At 44.6% G+C, this 15,282-nt stretch overlaps 1 protein-coding gene across 1 annotated transcript; it reads right to left on the bottom strand.

The window, feature by feature from the left end:
* Positions 1-6,628: 6,628 nt before the first annotated feature.
* Positions 6,629-9,611, bottom strand: GSTM3 (glutathione S-transferase mu 3). The gene is made up of 8 exons (XM_004448942.5): positions 9,476-9,611; positions 9,074-9,149; positions 8,679-8,743; positions 7,907-7,988; positions 7,713-7,813; positions 7,277-7,372; positions 7,076-7,186; positions 6,629-6,826 (listed from the first exon to the last, which is right to left on the bottom strand). The coding sequence occupies exons 1-8, from the start codon at positions 9,527-9,529 to the stop codon at positions 6,728-6,730; spliced, it is 684 nt and encodes a 227-aa protein (XP_004448999.3). The 5' UTR covers positions 9,530-9,611; the 3' UTR covers positions 6,629-6,727.
* Between the last annotated feature and the right edge of the window lie 5,671 nt (positions 9,612-15,282).

The raw sequence follows: 15,282 nt of genomic DNA, 5'->3' as shown, positions 1-15,282 counted from the left end.
GGACTATATATAACAGATCGAAGCTGTGTGAAGAAATAAACTTCTTCAGTGAAGGTAATGACAGGTAAATGTGCCAATACTATTGTATTTTTGGTTTGCAACTCCACTTTTCACTTCCTACAGGATGTAAAAAAAGACAAATGCATAAATGTAATTAAAAGTCATTTTGGGGAAGCAGACTTGGCCCAATGGATAGGGTGTCTGCCTACCACATGGGAGGTCCATGGTTCAAACCCTGGGCCTCCTTGACCCGTGTGGAGCTGGCCCACGCGCAGTGCTGATGCGCGCAAGGAGTGCCGTGCCACGCAGGGGTGTCCACCGTGTAGGGGAGCCCCACACACAAGGAGTGTGTCCCATAAGGAGAGCCGCCCAGTGCAAAAGAAAGTGCAGCCTGCCCAGGAATGGCACCACACACACGGAGAGCTGACACAAGATGATGCAACAAAAAGAAACACAGCTTCCCGGTGCTGCTGATAAGGATAGAAGCGGTCCCAGAAGAACACACAGAGAATGGACACAGAGAGCAGACAACTTGGGGGAGGGGGGAAGGGGAGAGAAATAAATAAAAAATAAATCTTTAAAAAAAAAGTCATTTTGGACTCAATGTATAAATGTTTAGTTTGTTACAAGAATTACATAAAAGTGGGGGGATGGAGGGGTATAGGAACATAGTTTGTTTATACTATTTAAGGTAGGCTGGTATCAAAGTAAATGAGATTGTTATAGATTTAGAATGTTAAATGTAAGCCCCATGGTAACTACAAAGAAAATATTGGAGAGAAGAAAAAGCAAGCTTATAGATACAGAAATTAGAGTACAGGTTGCCAGAAGGGGGCAGGGGCATGGGGAGTTAATGCATACTGGGCACAAGGTGTCTGTTTGGGAGATGGGGAAATTTTAGTAATGGAAGGTGGTGAGGGTACCACATTATTGTGAATGTAATTAATCCCATTGAATAGCATGCTGGGGCGTGGTGGAGATGGGAAAGTTTGTTGTATGTATGTTCCCATAATTAAAAAAACAAACAAACAACTAAAGAGACAATAACAACTTTGATGCATGATCTCGGGTGGGATCTAATAAGGGATGAGAAAAAGACTCAAAAGGACATTATTGAGATATATGAAAAAAATTGGAATATAGACTGTGAGCCTTATATCAATACTTAATTGCTTGAACTTGATAACTGCACTTAAGGTGGTTATATAAGTAAATATCCTTGTTCTAAGGAAATGTACTTGGCCTTATTAAGTGTTCAGAGAGCATGACATATTTAACTTACACCAAAGTGGTCAGAAAATGTATGGATAGAAAATTGGATAGATAGGATGATACGGCAAATGTGGCAAAATGTTAAAATTGGTGAATCTGGGTATCTGGAGGTAGGCATATGTTGGGAGTTCTCTATATGGGGTTTGTATTATTTTTGTGACCATTCTATAAATTTGAAAGTATTTAAAAAACAAAATGTTTTTTAAAAAATACAAATGATAGTTGAAAAATTCTCCTTAAATTTGCTGTACCAACTTACAAGCTCTCCATCGGGAAGTGAATATCATTTTCCCAAGCCTTGCCTATACTTTATATTATATACTTCTTAATTTGTGTTCACTGGACAGATAGAAAATGACTTCTCACTGCTGTAATTTGCAGTTCCTTGGATTATAGTTAAAAATTTTAAAAACATTTTTTGGCAACCAATATTTCTACTATAAATTGTCCCTAGATTTTGTCCATTTTTCCAGTGAGTTGTTAATGATTTATAGGAGTTCTTTATATAATCTTTATACCAGTCTTTTGTCTCAGTCACCCATCTTTTTTAAAACATTTATTGAAATACATCACTCATACATAAACATACATAAACAATAAGTGTGTAATAGTTGTGAGCTTACAAAACATATATAACATCAAACATATATAATATCTCACCCTACCACCAATAACTTGCATTGTTTTTAAACCTTTTTAACTAATAAGTAAAGAGCATTGTCAAAATATTACTACTAAGCTAAGTATTTTTCCCCTAACCAACCCTATTATTATCTTTACATCATTTATATATGAACATATATAAACAATTAAGTGTATAGTAAAAGTTGTGAACTTACAAAGCAAACATGTATAACATCGTACAGGGGTCCCATACATCAACCCTCCACCAACACCTTGTACTGTCATGAGACATTTGTTACAAATTATGAAAGAATATTGTCAAAATCTTACTACTAATCATAGTCCTTATTGTACATTTGGTGTGTTTCCCCCAATCTACCTTATTATTATTTTTTATATATTTTTTATGACAGAAGTTGTAAACTTATAAAACAATCATGCACATGTGCAGAATTCCCAAACAACACCCCTCCATCAACACACCACAATGTGGTGTGTCATTTGCTACAGATAAAAGAAATATCATCTGATTGCTGCCATGTCCATAGTGTACATTTGGCTCACATTTTCCACCCTGCCTCAGTATTAACACAGTACATCTTTCACATAGATGCAAGAATATTATATTACTGCTAACCACAGTCCATAGGTCACTCCAGCTGTATTTTTCCCATGCTTCTGCACATTCCCAACATCCTGCAGTAGTGATATACATTTGTTCTAGCTAACAAAGGACACTCTTGCATCTGTACCATCAACCACAATTCTCATCCACCTCTTGGTTTACTGTGCGTTCCAGTTCCTTATACTCTAACATTCTGTCAATTGGCTCTTACATAACTAGACTACCATTTTCAGTCATATCCCCATTTATAAACTAGGTGTTATTTGCTGTGTGCTACCATCCACTCTATGCATTTCCACCCTTTTGCAGCAAAGCTAATTAAAACTTCTACATAAATTAAACATCACTAGTCCACTCAGCCCTTATCTCCTTTAAAAATCCACCACCTACCACCAGGGCTTGAAGATATTTTCCTACAATTTCTTCTAGAAGTTTTATGATTCTTGCTTTTATTTTTAGTTTTTTGATCCATTTTGAGTTAATTTTTGGATAAGGTGTGATATAGGGGTCCTCTTTCCTTCTTTCAGCTATGGATGTCCAATTCTTTCAGCACCTTTTGTTGAATGGATTGTTCTGTCCAAGCTGTGTGAGTTTGACAGGCTAGTCAAAAATCACTTGACAATACCTGTGAGGGTCTGTTTCTGAACCATTAATTTGGTTCCATTGGCCTATTGTTTCTATCTTTAGGCCAGTACTATGCTGTTTTTACCACTATAGGCAGGTACTATGATTTAAAGTCTAAAGATGAGGGTTCACTTTTCCTTTTTATGATGTTTCCGACTATTTAAGGCTCCTTACCATTCCAAATAAATTTAATGATCATGTTTTCAATTTTTTCTTAAAGCTGGTGGAACTTTTATTGGGATTGCAGTAAATCTGTATATCAATTTGAGTAGAACTGACATCTTGATGATATTTAGTCTTCCAATCCATGAGCATGGAATGTTCTTCCAGTTATTTAGGGCTTTTTCGATTTGTTTTAACATTGAGTTGCAGTTTTCTGAATACAAGTGCTTTACATCATTGGTTAAGTTTATTCCTGACTATTTGAGTTCTGTCATATTTTATTTGCAGCACTCTTTTGACACTTTCAGTTACTTTTATTGATAGAATCTTCATTCCTAGACTCTTTTCCATGTCCCTCTCTTGTCTTTCTTTTTCAGGCTCTAACATACCCTTTAGTATTTCCTGAAAATCTGGTCTCTTGCTTAGAAATTCTCTCAGTTTCTGTTTACCTGTGATTAATCTAATCTCACCCTCATTTTTGAAAGACAGTCTTGTTGTATATAAGATTCTTGGCTGGAAGTTTTTCTCTTGTAGTATCTTATATATATCAGACCACTGTCTTCTTGCCTCCATGGTTTCTGGTGAGAAATCAGCACTTAATCTTATTGGATATCCTTTATATGTTATACATTGCTTTTCTCTTGCTGCTCTCAGAATTCTCTCTTTGTCTTTGGCCTTTGACATTCTGATGAGTATGTATCTTGGAGTTGGTCTATTTGGATTTTATTTGGATGGGAGTATGTTGTGCTTCTTGGACATGAATATCTATGTCCATCAAGAGGGCTGGGAAATTTTCTACCATTATTTCTTCAAATATTCCTTCAGCTCCTTTTCCCTTCTCTTCTCCTTCTGGGACACCCATGACATGTATGTTTTCATGTATTTTGCTGTCATTTAGTTTCCTGAGACCTTGTTCAATTTTTTCATTCTTTTCTTTATCTGTTCTTTTGTATGTTCACCTTCAGAGGCCATTTCGTCAAGCTCACCAATCCTTTCTTCTGCCTCCTCAAGCCTATTATATGATTCCAAAGTTTTTTTAAAATTTCATTTATTGTACCTTTCATTCCCATAAGATCTGCTCTTTTTCTATGTATGTTTTCAAATTCTTCTTTGTGCTCATCCAGTGTCTTCTTAATATCTTTAATCTCTTTAGCCATCTCATTGAATTTATTAAGGAGATTTGTTTGAATATCTATAATTAGTTATCTCGACTCCTTTATGTCATCTGGAGGCTTATCTTGTTCCTTTAACTGGGCCATAGCTTCCTGTTTTTTGGTGTGGATTGTAATTTTTTGTTGGTGTCTTGGCATCTGGCTTACTAGAGTATTTATTCTGGGTGCAGTTTTTCTCTTTAGTTTAGGGCTTCCTGCCCTTTCTCCCTTGCTGGTTGTGCAGTAGGAGCCAAGGATGTAATTGGTGCTATGAACTGTGGGGGCTCAAGCTGCCCATTTGTGCCAGGGACCAATGAAGCTTCTTCCAACTTTCTCCTTTGCCAGGGGTAGGGACAGAGTCACAGCTGTGTGGAATAATCCAAGTGCAGGCCAAGACTGTAGTTGCCCAGAGAGAGTGATGAAGCTTCACATCCCTTTCTCTTCTGCCTGGGGAGGGGGTGGAGCTGCAGGTGTGGGCAGCAGTCTATTCAGTGTGGGTCCAAGATGACTGCAATTCGCCCTGGTAGACTTCTGATTTTAGTCTATTCCTGCCAAAGTTACCTGCCGTTACCTGTATAGGCTGGTGCAGGACTCCTCAGGCACTGAAGCCTAGGCTAGGGCTGCAGGCTGATCTGCATCTAAGAAACTGATTCCTGCTGACCCTGAGAGTTTCAGTCAGCCCAGCTTCCTCTCAGGCTGGGGGTGGAGTCAGAATAGGGGCCACTGGCCTCTTTCCGACTTGAGCTGGTTCAGCCCCCAGCTGTTCCCAGGGTTATCTCTTAGCCAGCCAAGTCTCCCAATCAAGAGCGGAAATCGGCAGCTGACGGTCTCCTCCTCCCGTTTCTGGGAAATGGAGCTTCCAGTTCCAGCCACAGAGCAGCTCCTGGAGTGGCTTGTGCTGCCAGAGTAGGATAGTTACCAGCCTCCACAACTTGGCTGGTAAGTTCCCAGAGAGACCAGTGCAGGACCCTGCAGCTTCCTCCCTGCTGGAGGTGGCCCTGGGGCCTAGGCTAGAGCTGCAATCTGTGCTGGGTGGAAAGAAGCCGGTCCCCACCAGCCCTGGGATCCTCAGTCCTCCCCGCTTCCCCTCGTGCCAGGTGCGGAGTTAAGATGGCGGCTCCCAGCCTCTTTCTGACCCGGACAGGCTCTACCTTAGCTGTTCTCAGGGTTAGACTGCAGCCCGCTGAATTTACTCATCAGCAGCTGAAGGGGTGCCCAACCGTCTCTTCCTCCCCCATTTTGGGAAAGTGGAGCTTTCAACTGGAACCTTGGAGTAGCTCCTGAGGCGGCTTGTGCCTCCAGTGGAGGATGGGCACCGGCCTCCAGGGCGTGGAACCTCGATTTATGAGTCTTCTCTGCAGATGGGCAGTCTCCTCCTTCCACTCCTTTAAGGATGTTGCAGGAAGCTCCTCCGGTCTGGAGCCCCCAAACAGGTGCTTCAGCTAGCTCCAGAGAGCTCTGGGTGTTTGCTAACTGCCCTGTAGCAGGAGCTGACTCTAGGAGCTCCTTACTCTGTGCCATTTTACTGGTTCTCCTGTCATCCATCTTTTAAGTTTTGCTTACTTGTACTTTGTATCACAGATAAGTTTTAAATTTTGATTCTGTTCAGTCTGTAAATCTTTCCCTTTATGGATTTTTATGTCTTAGAGGAATTTTCCTTACCCTGCAGTTACAAATATTCATGCTGTTTCATTAATACTTGACTGCTTTGTGTTTAATGTTGGGCCTTATATTCTCAGTGAATTAATTCTAGTGAATGGTGTAAGGGAGGGCGCTAATATTTTTAATTAGTATGTACTTGTCCCAACTCCATACTGGCTGGCCCACCAGTGAAATCCCACTTTACTGTGCTAAAATCCCATATATACCCAAGTCTGTTTCTGAACTCCAGTTCTGTGAAGTCCATCAGCACTACACAGTTTTAACTGATCTCTTCCTCAGGTCTTCTATGGGAGCTCCAGTTCCATTTAACATACCTCCCCTCTCCAGCTGTTCACTCTCACTCTATTTCTAGCACTCACTCTCAAGTGAGCTAGTGAGTTCACCGGGCATGAACCTCTCTCACCCTTGAATTCAGCTAAGGAATAACCAAATTCATACCTTGACAACTCTCCACACATCCTTACTCTTCACTGGCCTCTACTCCCAAGAGAAATTCACTGGACATCAGTAGCCTAAGTGCTATTTATTGAAATGAGCGGACAAGATAGAGAACAAGGCCCCTAGGGACAGAATGGACCACAACAAGCTGTGCAACGATGCCTCCTGCTCAGCATATCCTCTTGTTGCCCCACTGGGCCATCTTGTTGTTGATGGGCATCTTGAAGAAGCGGTCAGACTGCAGGTATGCGGCTATTTTCTCCAAAGCCTGAAGGGAAAGCACACCAAACCTTATAAAGACCCTGATGCCAAACCAGAACAGCAGCGTGCACATGCTGCCTACCTCTACCGCACCCCCATTTCCTGCACACAGTCTTCAGAATGTTTCAATCAGGCCCTCCCCAAGGCCGAACGGCTTAGACATGTCCACCCACTGATCCCTTTAGGCAAATGCTTGTGTTGGACCCAGGGGAGCACGTAGGCTATTTCTGTAAGAGAAAGGTACAGGGAGCATCACCTCAAAACGGCACATGAAAGCCTTCAGATTGGGGAACTCATCCAGGCACTTGGGCTCAAACATTCGGTTCTGATCCAAGACATCATAGGTGAGAAAATCCACAAAGGTGAGCTAGAAGGGAGAATCAGCTGATCAGGGATGGGCAGTTCATCGTTACCTGTAGACACCGGGAGGTTTCCTCTCTCTTTCCCTACTCCCTACCTTTTCCCCTGCGAACCATGAGAATTTCCCCAGGAACAAGGAGAATTGTTTCAGTTGTCCAGGGAGCTGTTCCAAGTACTGAGGCTTCAGCTTTTCCTGGGAGAGAGGAAAGAGAGGGAGCGATAATAGCTGCCATCATCTTCCCAGCTCATCAACATAGGGGCCCGCGAAGGACACTTAGCAGCCTGCTCTCTGGGTGCCTTGAGATGGGTGTGGAAAGACGGGAAGGGAGAACTTGGAAAGGAAGAGAGGCCAGCTCCAAAGTTACAGGAAAAAAACCAAACAGAAAAAACAAGAGTTCAGTTACCTTGTCTCACTGACAGACTGGATTGATGGGAAGGCAGCAAGCAACAGAATGAAACAGAAATAACCCTCGTGCCCCTCGATGCTTTTTGCCTGATATTCCATTCCGCTGGTGCCTGCTAAGGAAACTCACATGGTTGGGGTCATAGCAGAGCCGTGTCAGTTGCATGCGGAAATCCATGACTTGGTTCTCCATGATGTCCACTCGAATCTTTTCTTCTTCTGTGTCGCCACCTGTGGGTCAAATGACAAGAATGCACCCTCGGCACCCCCCACCACCAGGTGAGCAGCCAGCCTGGTCTCCTACACCAGCCCGACCCCACTCACACATATTGTGCTTGCGAGCAATGTAGCGCAAGATGGCATTGCTCTGAGTGATCTTGTTCTTCCCGTCCACAAGGTAGGGCAGCTGGAAGGAAAAGGAGGACAGGGCAGATGAGCAAGCTGGCTCTCTCTCTCGCCCCCCCAGCCCCTTCCCGGGGGAAAGATGAGACCTGCAGGGAAGTGGACAGGAGAGAGAACTTGCTGTGCTGGGAGAAAGGAGCAAATGAGTAGAAGGTAGCGGGTGGGTTCCCACCTGAGTCTTGACAGAGGCCTCTTAAGGGGTGTGTGTGTGTGTGTGTGTGTGTGTGTGTGTGTGCGTGCACGCGCGCCATGGACCCTTTCTCAGCATGTTAAGTGAAAAAAGCAAATTACATATATTAACATAATGATAAAAAAGTAAAAGATTTATAGAGTCTTAAGTGCTTACTAATGCATCAAAAAACAAGCAGGCCTAATTAATTTCAAAATCGTGATGAGCATAAATATCTTTTCTTTATATGTGCAGCAAATTTGCTAAATATGCAGATAACTGATTTCTATTGATGATAAAAGTCACAGACATGGCAGATAACCAGTGTGGTTTATTGCCTGGCTGGACAATAGAAGGAAATGCTAACTTTCAGTTTCCTCCGTCCAATATCATGGACCCCTGAATACTGTCTATTCTTTCCAGGCTAAGAGCCCCTCTTCTAGATCCTCCCGACCCAGAGAAAAAAGCCGCAAGAATATACTTAATGCCTTCCCTTCGCCCTCCTCCTTCTCTAGAGCCACTTACATTAGGAAAGTCCAGGTTTAGCTTGAATTTCACATCCAGCCATTGGCTTCTGTCATAGTCAGGAGCTGAAAGAGGGGGAATGAAATGGGACACGACCTCCATAATAATCCACCTGCGGAGCGGTTTAGTCTCGTGCCCACATGAATAAGCGTTAAGAAGGGCTTGGAAAAATAAAACATGTATTAAAAAAAAAAAGAGAGAGAAGGTCTTGGGCTATCGGAGGGGAAGAATACGCTCCAGGTAAAAGATGTGTCTCTCCAACACAGGACCCCGCTGCTCCAGGTGGCTGGGGCACAAGCCCCACCGGCCTTGGCATGATGCCCCCCCTGGGCACAGGGGGCGAGGGGCGGTTGGAGCGGCAGCTTGGCACCATCCGGTCGGCGGGGTGGCCTTACCTTCCCCGCACGTGTACCGTTTCTCCTCGTACGATGTATCGGTGAACTCCAGGAGCATGCGGATGGCGTGCGCCAGCTGGGGGAAGACAGCCGGGGTCGATGCCCGCGCGGCTAGCGCGCGCCCCGCGTCCGGGCCCCGCGTCCGCCAACGTCCCTCCCCGGCCCCTGGCGGCCGACACCCCGCGTCCTGCCGGGGCGGTCGTTCAGCGGCCGCTCAAGCCCGACCCCGGCGGCTCGCTCTCCACAGCCCCTCCCGCGGGGCCCGGCGATAACCCAGGCGGCGCCAGGGTCTGCGTCCCCGCCGGGGGGCGCGGCTGGGGCCGACGCCAGCGTCAGGCGACGGCCCCGGCCCTCCGCGCCCGTTCCCCCGGCCGGGCGGTTGGCCGTTGGCGGGGCGCTCACCCCGCGAATATCCCAGTAGCCCAGCACCACGGTGGACTTGCACGGAGCGCTCATCGTGCTTCGGTGCCGAGCAGGCGCCCCGGCGCGTCGCCGACTGGCGAGCTTTTATACCCGACGTGAGCGGGCGGGACCAACGGGGCGGCCCTGGCTCCGCCCTGCGCCGCTCTGACTCCGCCCCCGCCCACGAGCGCCGTGCGCAGGCGCAGCTAGCGTGGCCCGCGGGCTCGAGCCGCTCCGCCTCGAGGCCTGGGAGCCCGACGTTAGAGTTTTGGGGCGTCCCCACGTGTCGGAGCGGGAGGGCTCCAGGTACCCGGACGGTTAGAGTCATGCCACGAATATTTGCGAGCCAGGGGCAAGCTCCTAGAGTCGGACAGGCCTCTGACCATTCAGGGAATCAGTATCTTGGACACGCGCGGGTTGGGGGAGCAGGGCATGATAAGAAACCCATAAAACGTCAGATAAGCGATTCGGGGCTAAGAGACTTCGCCTAGAGTACACTGGTGGGAGAGATTTCTTCTGACTAGGGAAGAGGGTGGTTCCTAGAAAACTTCAAAGAGGAGGTGGGCGATTGAGCAGGGCCACTGAGGACCGGTAACGCAGGAAACGGCGTTCCAGGCAGTAGGAAGCACAGAGCAAATGCTGCAAAGTTGCAAAACGTGTGTGTAGAAGGAACCAGCAAGTGCTGTTGATTTGGGCTGGTTTATGGGTCTGTTGGGGTGTGAGGAGAGAGAAGGTTGGAAAAGTATATCGGGGTCAGGTTGTGCGGGGACTTGCATGCTGGAGAACAGAGTTTGGTTGCTTTTTTTTCTGGTCAGGGTGAGTCTCTAGTTGACCACTATCCAACAGAAATGTAATGCAAGCCACAAAGGCAAGCCACATATGTTATTTAAAATGATCTGTTTTTAGTAAAAAGAAACAGGTGAATTATTTTTAGTCTAATTTTTTTGAGGTACTGGGGGCAGGAGATTGAACCCAGGGCCTTATATGTGGGAAGCCAGTGCTCAACCACTAAGCCACCTCCGCTCCCCTGAGTTGGTATTTTCCTTTGTTTTGCTTATTTTTTTGTTTTGTTTTGTTTTGTTTTAATGGAGGAATGGGAAACCAAACCCGGGACTCTCATCTGGGAGCAGGCACTTAACCACTTGAGCCACATCCACTCCCTAATTTTTAATAATGTATTTTATTTAACACAACCTATCCAAAATACTGTAATTTCAACATATAATCAATATAAAAATTATGAATGCGATATTTTACATTCTTTGTTTTGCACTAAGTCCTCAAAGTCCAAGGTGTATTTTATACTCATAACATATCTCAGTTCAGATGAGCACATCTCCTGTGTGCAATAACCACAGGTGGCTAGTGGCTACTGTACTAGCAGATTTGGGTGCTTTGCTGAGGTGGGCAAGTTTCAGACTTTTTCAGGAAAATGAATCTAGCTGCTTTGAGTAGAGTGCACTGGAGGAGGGAAGATGTTGCTGTGCTTCTTTCATTCATGCATTCATCCCTCCTTCCCTCCATCCACCCAACAAATATATATTTACATGCTTATATAGGTAGGTGCTGTTTTAGGTGCCAAGAATGCAGAATTGAGCTCAACAGACAAAACTCCTGCCCTCAGGAAGCTTACATTCTAATGGCAAGAGGCAGACATAAATGAATAAGTAAACATATAGTAGATATATACATGAGACACATACTGTGACGAGAAGTAAAGCATGGAAAACTGATAGGGAATGCCCGGGTGGGAGGTGGGGACCCCAACAGGAAGGGCATTTGTGTTTTTTTTTTTTAATGAAGTACTGGGGATTGAAACCAGGACCTCATGCATGGGAAGCAGTCGCTTAACCACTGAGCTACATCCACTCCCCAATGAGTGCTGGTTTTGTTTTTGTTTTTGTTTTTGTTGTTTTTCTGGAAGATAGTGGGATTGAATGCAGGACCTCATATATGGGAAGCAGGCGCTCAACCACCTGAGCTACAGGGGCTCCCCTGTGTGTTTAAAGAGTGTGTTATGGAAGGCCTCACTAAGAAATTGGAGATGAGGGATCAAGCCACTCTACCGTGAGGTGCAGGAAGGGGCAGAGGTGTGTGTGCGCAGGGGACTCTAGTATTGGAGTCACTGCTGTGTAGAAGTGTTTAAAATCATGGGGCTAGATGAGCTGTCCAAGCGAGAGAGAGTAGGTGGAGAAGAGACGTGATCTGGGGGTTTTGGGTCTCGGGTCCATCAACACTCAGAGGTTGGGGAGCTGAGAAAGAACCAGCAAGGAGCCTGAAAAGGAATGGCTGGTGAGGGAGGAGGAAAACGAGAGTGTGGTGTCCTAGAAACCAAAGAAAGGTGTTTGCAGGAGGGAGCGGGCTGCGATGTCAAACAGAGCAGGCGGGTCAAGGAGGAGGAAGACTGAGAGTGGAAGTTGACTGTAGGCCGATGGGATTCACTGTTGACCTCCACAAGAGCAGGTGCCCTGTTTGGAGGCCCCTGCTGTCCTCGGAAGAACTAAGCTTCTGAGTTAAGCAGGGTTCATGAGAATGGACACATTTCAGGTGGCAAAGAGGGTTTGTTGGCTCTGGGGGCATGGAGAGGGGGTCATCCAGAAGCTACCCTGAGAGTTTCTGGCCAGGCCTCCTAGAATGGCCACTCATGACCCTGAGCCTCCAGCTCCCTGAGCCTGGGTATGGGAAATCACATTTCCCCACTAGTTCAGCAAAAGCAAGGTCGGGACTTTTTTTTTTTTTTTTTTAGCTTTAAATTAAATATGTGTAATTATAATTCGAGCTAGGATTCACACTGAAAAAAATCTCTTGGTAGTCCCATATGCAACCGTTTTACGTAAACAGCAATAATGAATGTTCTGCTAGCCACAGCTAACAAGCAGAGGTAACCATTCCCAAGAAGCACAGCTTGCTGAGGGTGAGGTATCCCTCCCTTTCCATGTTATGGTAACTGTAGTCCACAGTTTCTAAAGGTCCAAGCTGCATGGAGTTCTTTCAGGGATTAAAAAGGAGGGGGCGGGGGGAGCAATATCATCTTTGATGAAAAGGTGAATACAGTTCATAGTGACCAATTCCAAATCCATCTTCTCTGGCTGAACATCATCTTCTGTGACCTGGGATAATGTGTTCAGATACTGCCAGATTAGGGCAGCCAAGAACATGATAAATGACAGGGAATGGGAAAGGCTGGGGCTTTGAAAAAGAATATTTCACTAAAAAGAAGAAAAGGAAAAAGTGCAAATGCAGGACAGATGAATTTTTAAAAATATATATTTTTACTAGAGAAGTTGTGAACTTACAAAACAATCATGCACGTGTGTGAAATTCCCATACATCACTCCTCCACCAACCTTTGCGGCCACAATTCCATATTTAAACCAGTTGTGTTAGTTCTGCTCACTATGTGTTACCATCAACTCTATCCATTTCCACACTTGAAGGTCAAGTTAATGAAAACGTCTATGTACATTAAGCATCAATAACCCCTTTTCAGCCCTCTTCTTAATTCCTAATAACCTATACTCTAGGTTTTAACTCCATACCTTTTTTCTTTGTGTTTAGTTCATATTAGTGAGACCATGCAATAGTTGTCCTTTTTTGTCTGGCTTTTCACTTAGCGTGTCTTGAAGGTTCATCCATGTAATCATATGTGTCCCAACTTCATTTCTTCTTACAGTAGGATAGTATCCCATCATATATATATATACCACATTTTGTTTGTTCATTCATCAGTTGGTGGACACTTGGGTTGTTTCTATCTTTTGGCAATAGCAAATAACACCGCTATGAACATTGGTGTACAAATGTCTGTTCCTGTCACACTTTTTAGTTCTTCTGAATGTATTCCTAGTAGAGGGATTGCTAAATCATATGGCAGTTCTATAGTTACCTCCTGAGAAACTGCCAAATGTCTTCCGCAGTGGCTGCACCATTTTATAATCCCACCAACAGTGAAGGAATTTTCCTATTTCTCCACATCCTCTCCAGCACTTAACTGTTTCCTATTTTATAAATACAGACCATGCTATGTGGTGTGAGATGATATTGCATTGTCATTTTGATTTGCATTTTCCTAATAGCTAGTGATATGGAACATTTTCCTTGTGCCTTTTGTCCATTGGTATTTCCTCTTTGGAGAAATGTCTATTTAAATCTTTTGCCCATTTTCAAATTGGATTGCTTGCTCTTTTATTGTTGAGTTGTATGATCTCTTTATGTAGAATGGAAATCAAACCCTTATCAGATATGTGGTTACCAGATATTTTCTCCCATTGAGTGGGGTGCCTTTTCACCTTCTTGATGAAGTCCTTCGAATGACAAAGTATTTAAGTTTGAGGAGTTCCCGCTTATCCATGTTCTCTTTCATTGCTCATGCTTTTGGTGTAAGAAATAAGAGCCTACCACCAAACACCAGGTCTTGAAGATGTTTCCCTACATTTTCTTCTAGGAGCTTTATGGTTCTAGCTTTTATATTTAGGTCTTTGATCCATTTTGAGTTAATTTTTGTGTAAGGTGGGAGATACGGTTAGAAAAGCACTCACCCAAACTCTCCAGGGCTTAGTTTTGTTTCCCACCCCCACCCCCCATAAAATGAGCATAATACCATGTGAAGGAGTTGCTGCAGCACTTAAATTGAATAAATTAACTAACATACACGGAAGTACCTAGACTATTACCTGGCACATCATAGGTGCTCAATAAACGTTAGGCTTATACTTCAAGTTAATTAACACTCTTTTCCCCTGTTTTGGAAGGTTTCCCTGCTTCTAGGGCTCCTTCAGATCCGTGAAGTTCCAGAGGGCAATGGGTAAATGTTTCCCCCCACCATTCCCCCCCCCCCATCCCAACAAAGTAACTTCTTTGGTTAACTTTTGCCTTAACCCTAAGGGCCTCATCTTTTTTCTCTTTTGTAAAAGAAAATTTTTGCTTTCCTATTCTGGGTTACAGCCCCAGAGGGAATTTTCTGGGGCCAGAAACTTGAGGGAATGACACAGGCAGTCTAAAACTAGGGTAATGTCGGTCCAGATGATGTTAGGGTCATGGACGAATTCAGTTAAGAGAGACTTAAGGAAACATCTTGTCCAGGAGGGTCTTGGAATCCGTAAGTACATCCAGTCTCACCTCATCTGTAGACCTAATACAGGAAAGTACAATTACTGTTATTGTGTCTATGGTTGTCAGTGATGGTTTTGAGATGAAAAGTAGTCTCTCTTTGCTAAAATATACTAGAAGCCACAGATAGTACAAACTCTTAACATTTGAGAAAACAGAGTTCACACAGCCAGTTGGTGGACTTTTGACTCCCAGGCCAATGCTCCTTATTCTCTGCCACTGAAGAGTCACTCTGGGGAATGAATTCAAGGTTGGCTTACCTACCGAGAGCGGACAAAAGCTGTATTAAAAGAGGCGGTTACCAAGTACAGTCTGATGCACCTGGCAAGCTTGTGAATGTTCCTTTGGATCATAAACCAGTATAACTCATAAAAATCTATAACTGTCAGCCCCGGTGCTCTTTGTTCCTGTGAAGTGCTGTGCTTCCAGCTCTGCTGATTACCTTGGAATGTGCTGGGAGATATGTACCCAGGATAAAGACGGCAGCATAGCCTTATTTTGGATTTTGTTTGGAAAGGAAGTAAGGAGAACTTGGACCATAATTCTCCAATTCTGCCTCTCAGCTCCAGGTTGCAGTGGGAAGTCTCCCTCACATTCAGACAACCTGGCCCAGGGAGGGACGGGGTGCTGCTTCTATTTCATGCCCAGTGTCCCAGCCCCTCCTGCCTCCCCAGGTTTAGAGGAAGCTGCAAGGGAGG

This window comes from Dasypus novemcinctus, chromosome 9, assembly GCF_030445035.2.
Source record: "Dasypus novemcinctus isolate mDasNov1 chromosome 9, mDasNov1.1.hap2, whole genome shotgun sequence".
In the NCBI taxonomy this organism is placed as follows: domain Eukaryota; kingdom Metazoa; phylum Chordata; class Mammalia; order Cingulata; family Dasypodidae; genus Dasypus; species Dasypus novemcinctus.
This window is presented reverse-complemented; position numbering and strand designations above follow the sequence as displayed.

Coding starts and splice junctions, on each gene's coding strand:
- GSTM3 (XM_004448942.5), bottom strand. CDS start 9,529: ATGAGCGCTCCGTGCAAGTCCACCGTGGTGCTGGGCTACTGGGATATT. Junction 7,989..8,678: donor TAAACCTGGACTTTCCTAAT/GTAAGTGGCTCT, acceptor TTTTCCTTCCAG/CTGCCCTACCTTGTGGACGG. Junction 7,187..7,276: donor CATGGTTCGCAGGGGAAAAG/GTAGGGAGTAGG, acceptor TCTCCCTTCTAG/CTCACCTTTGTGGATTTTCT.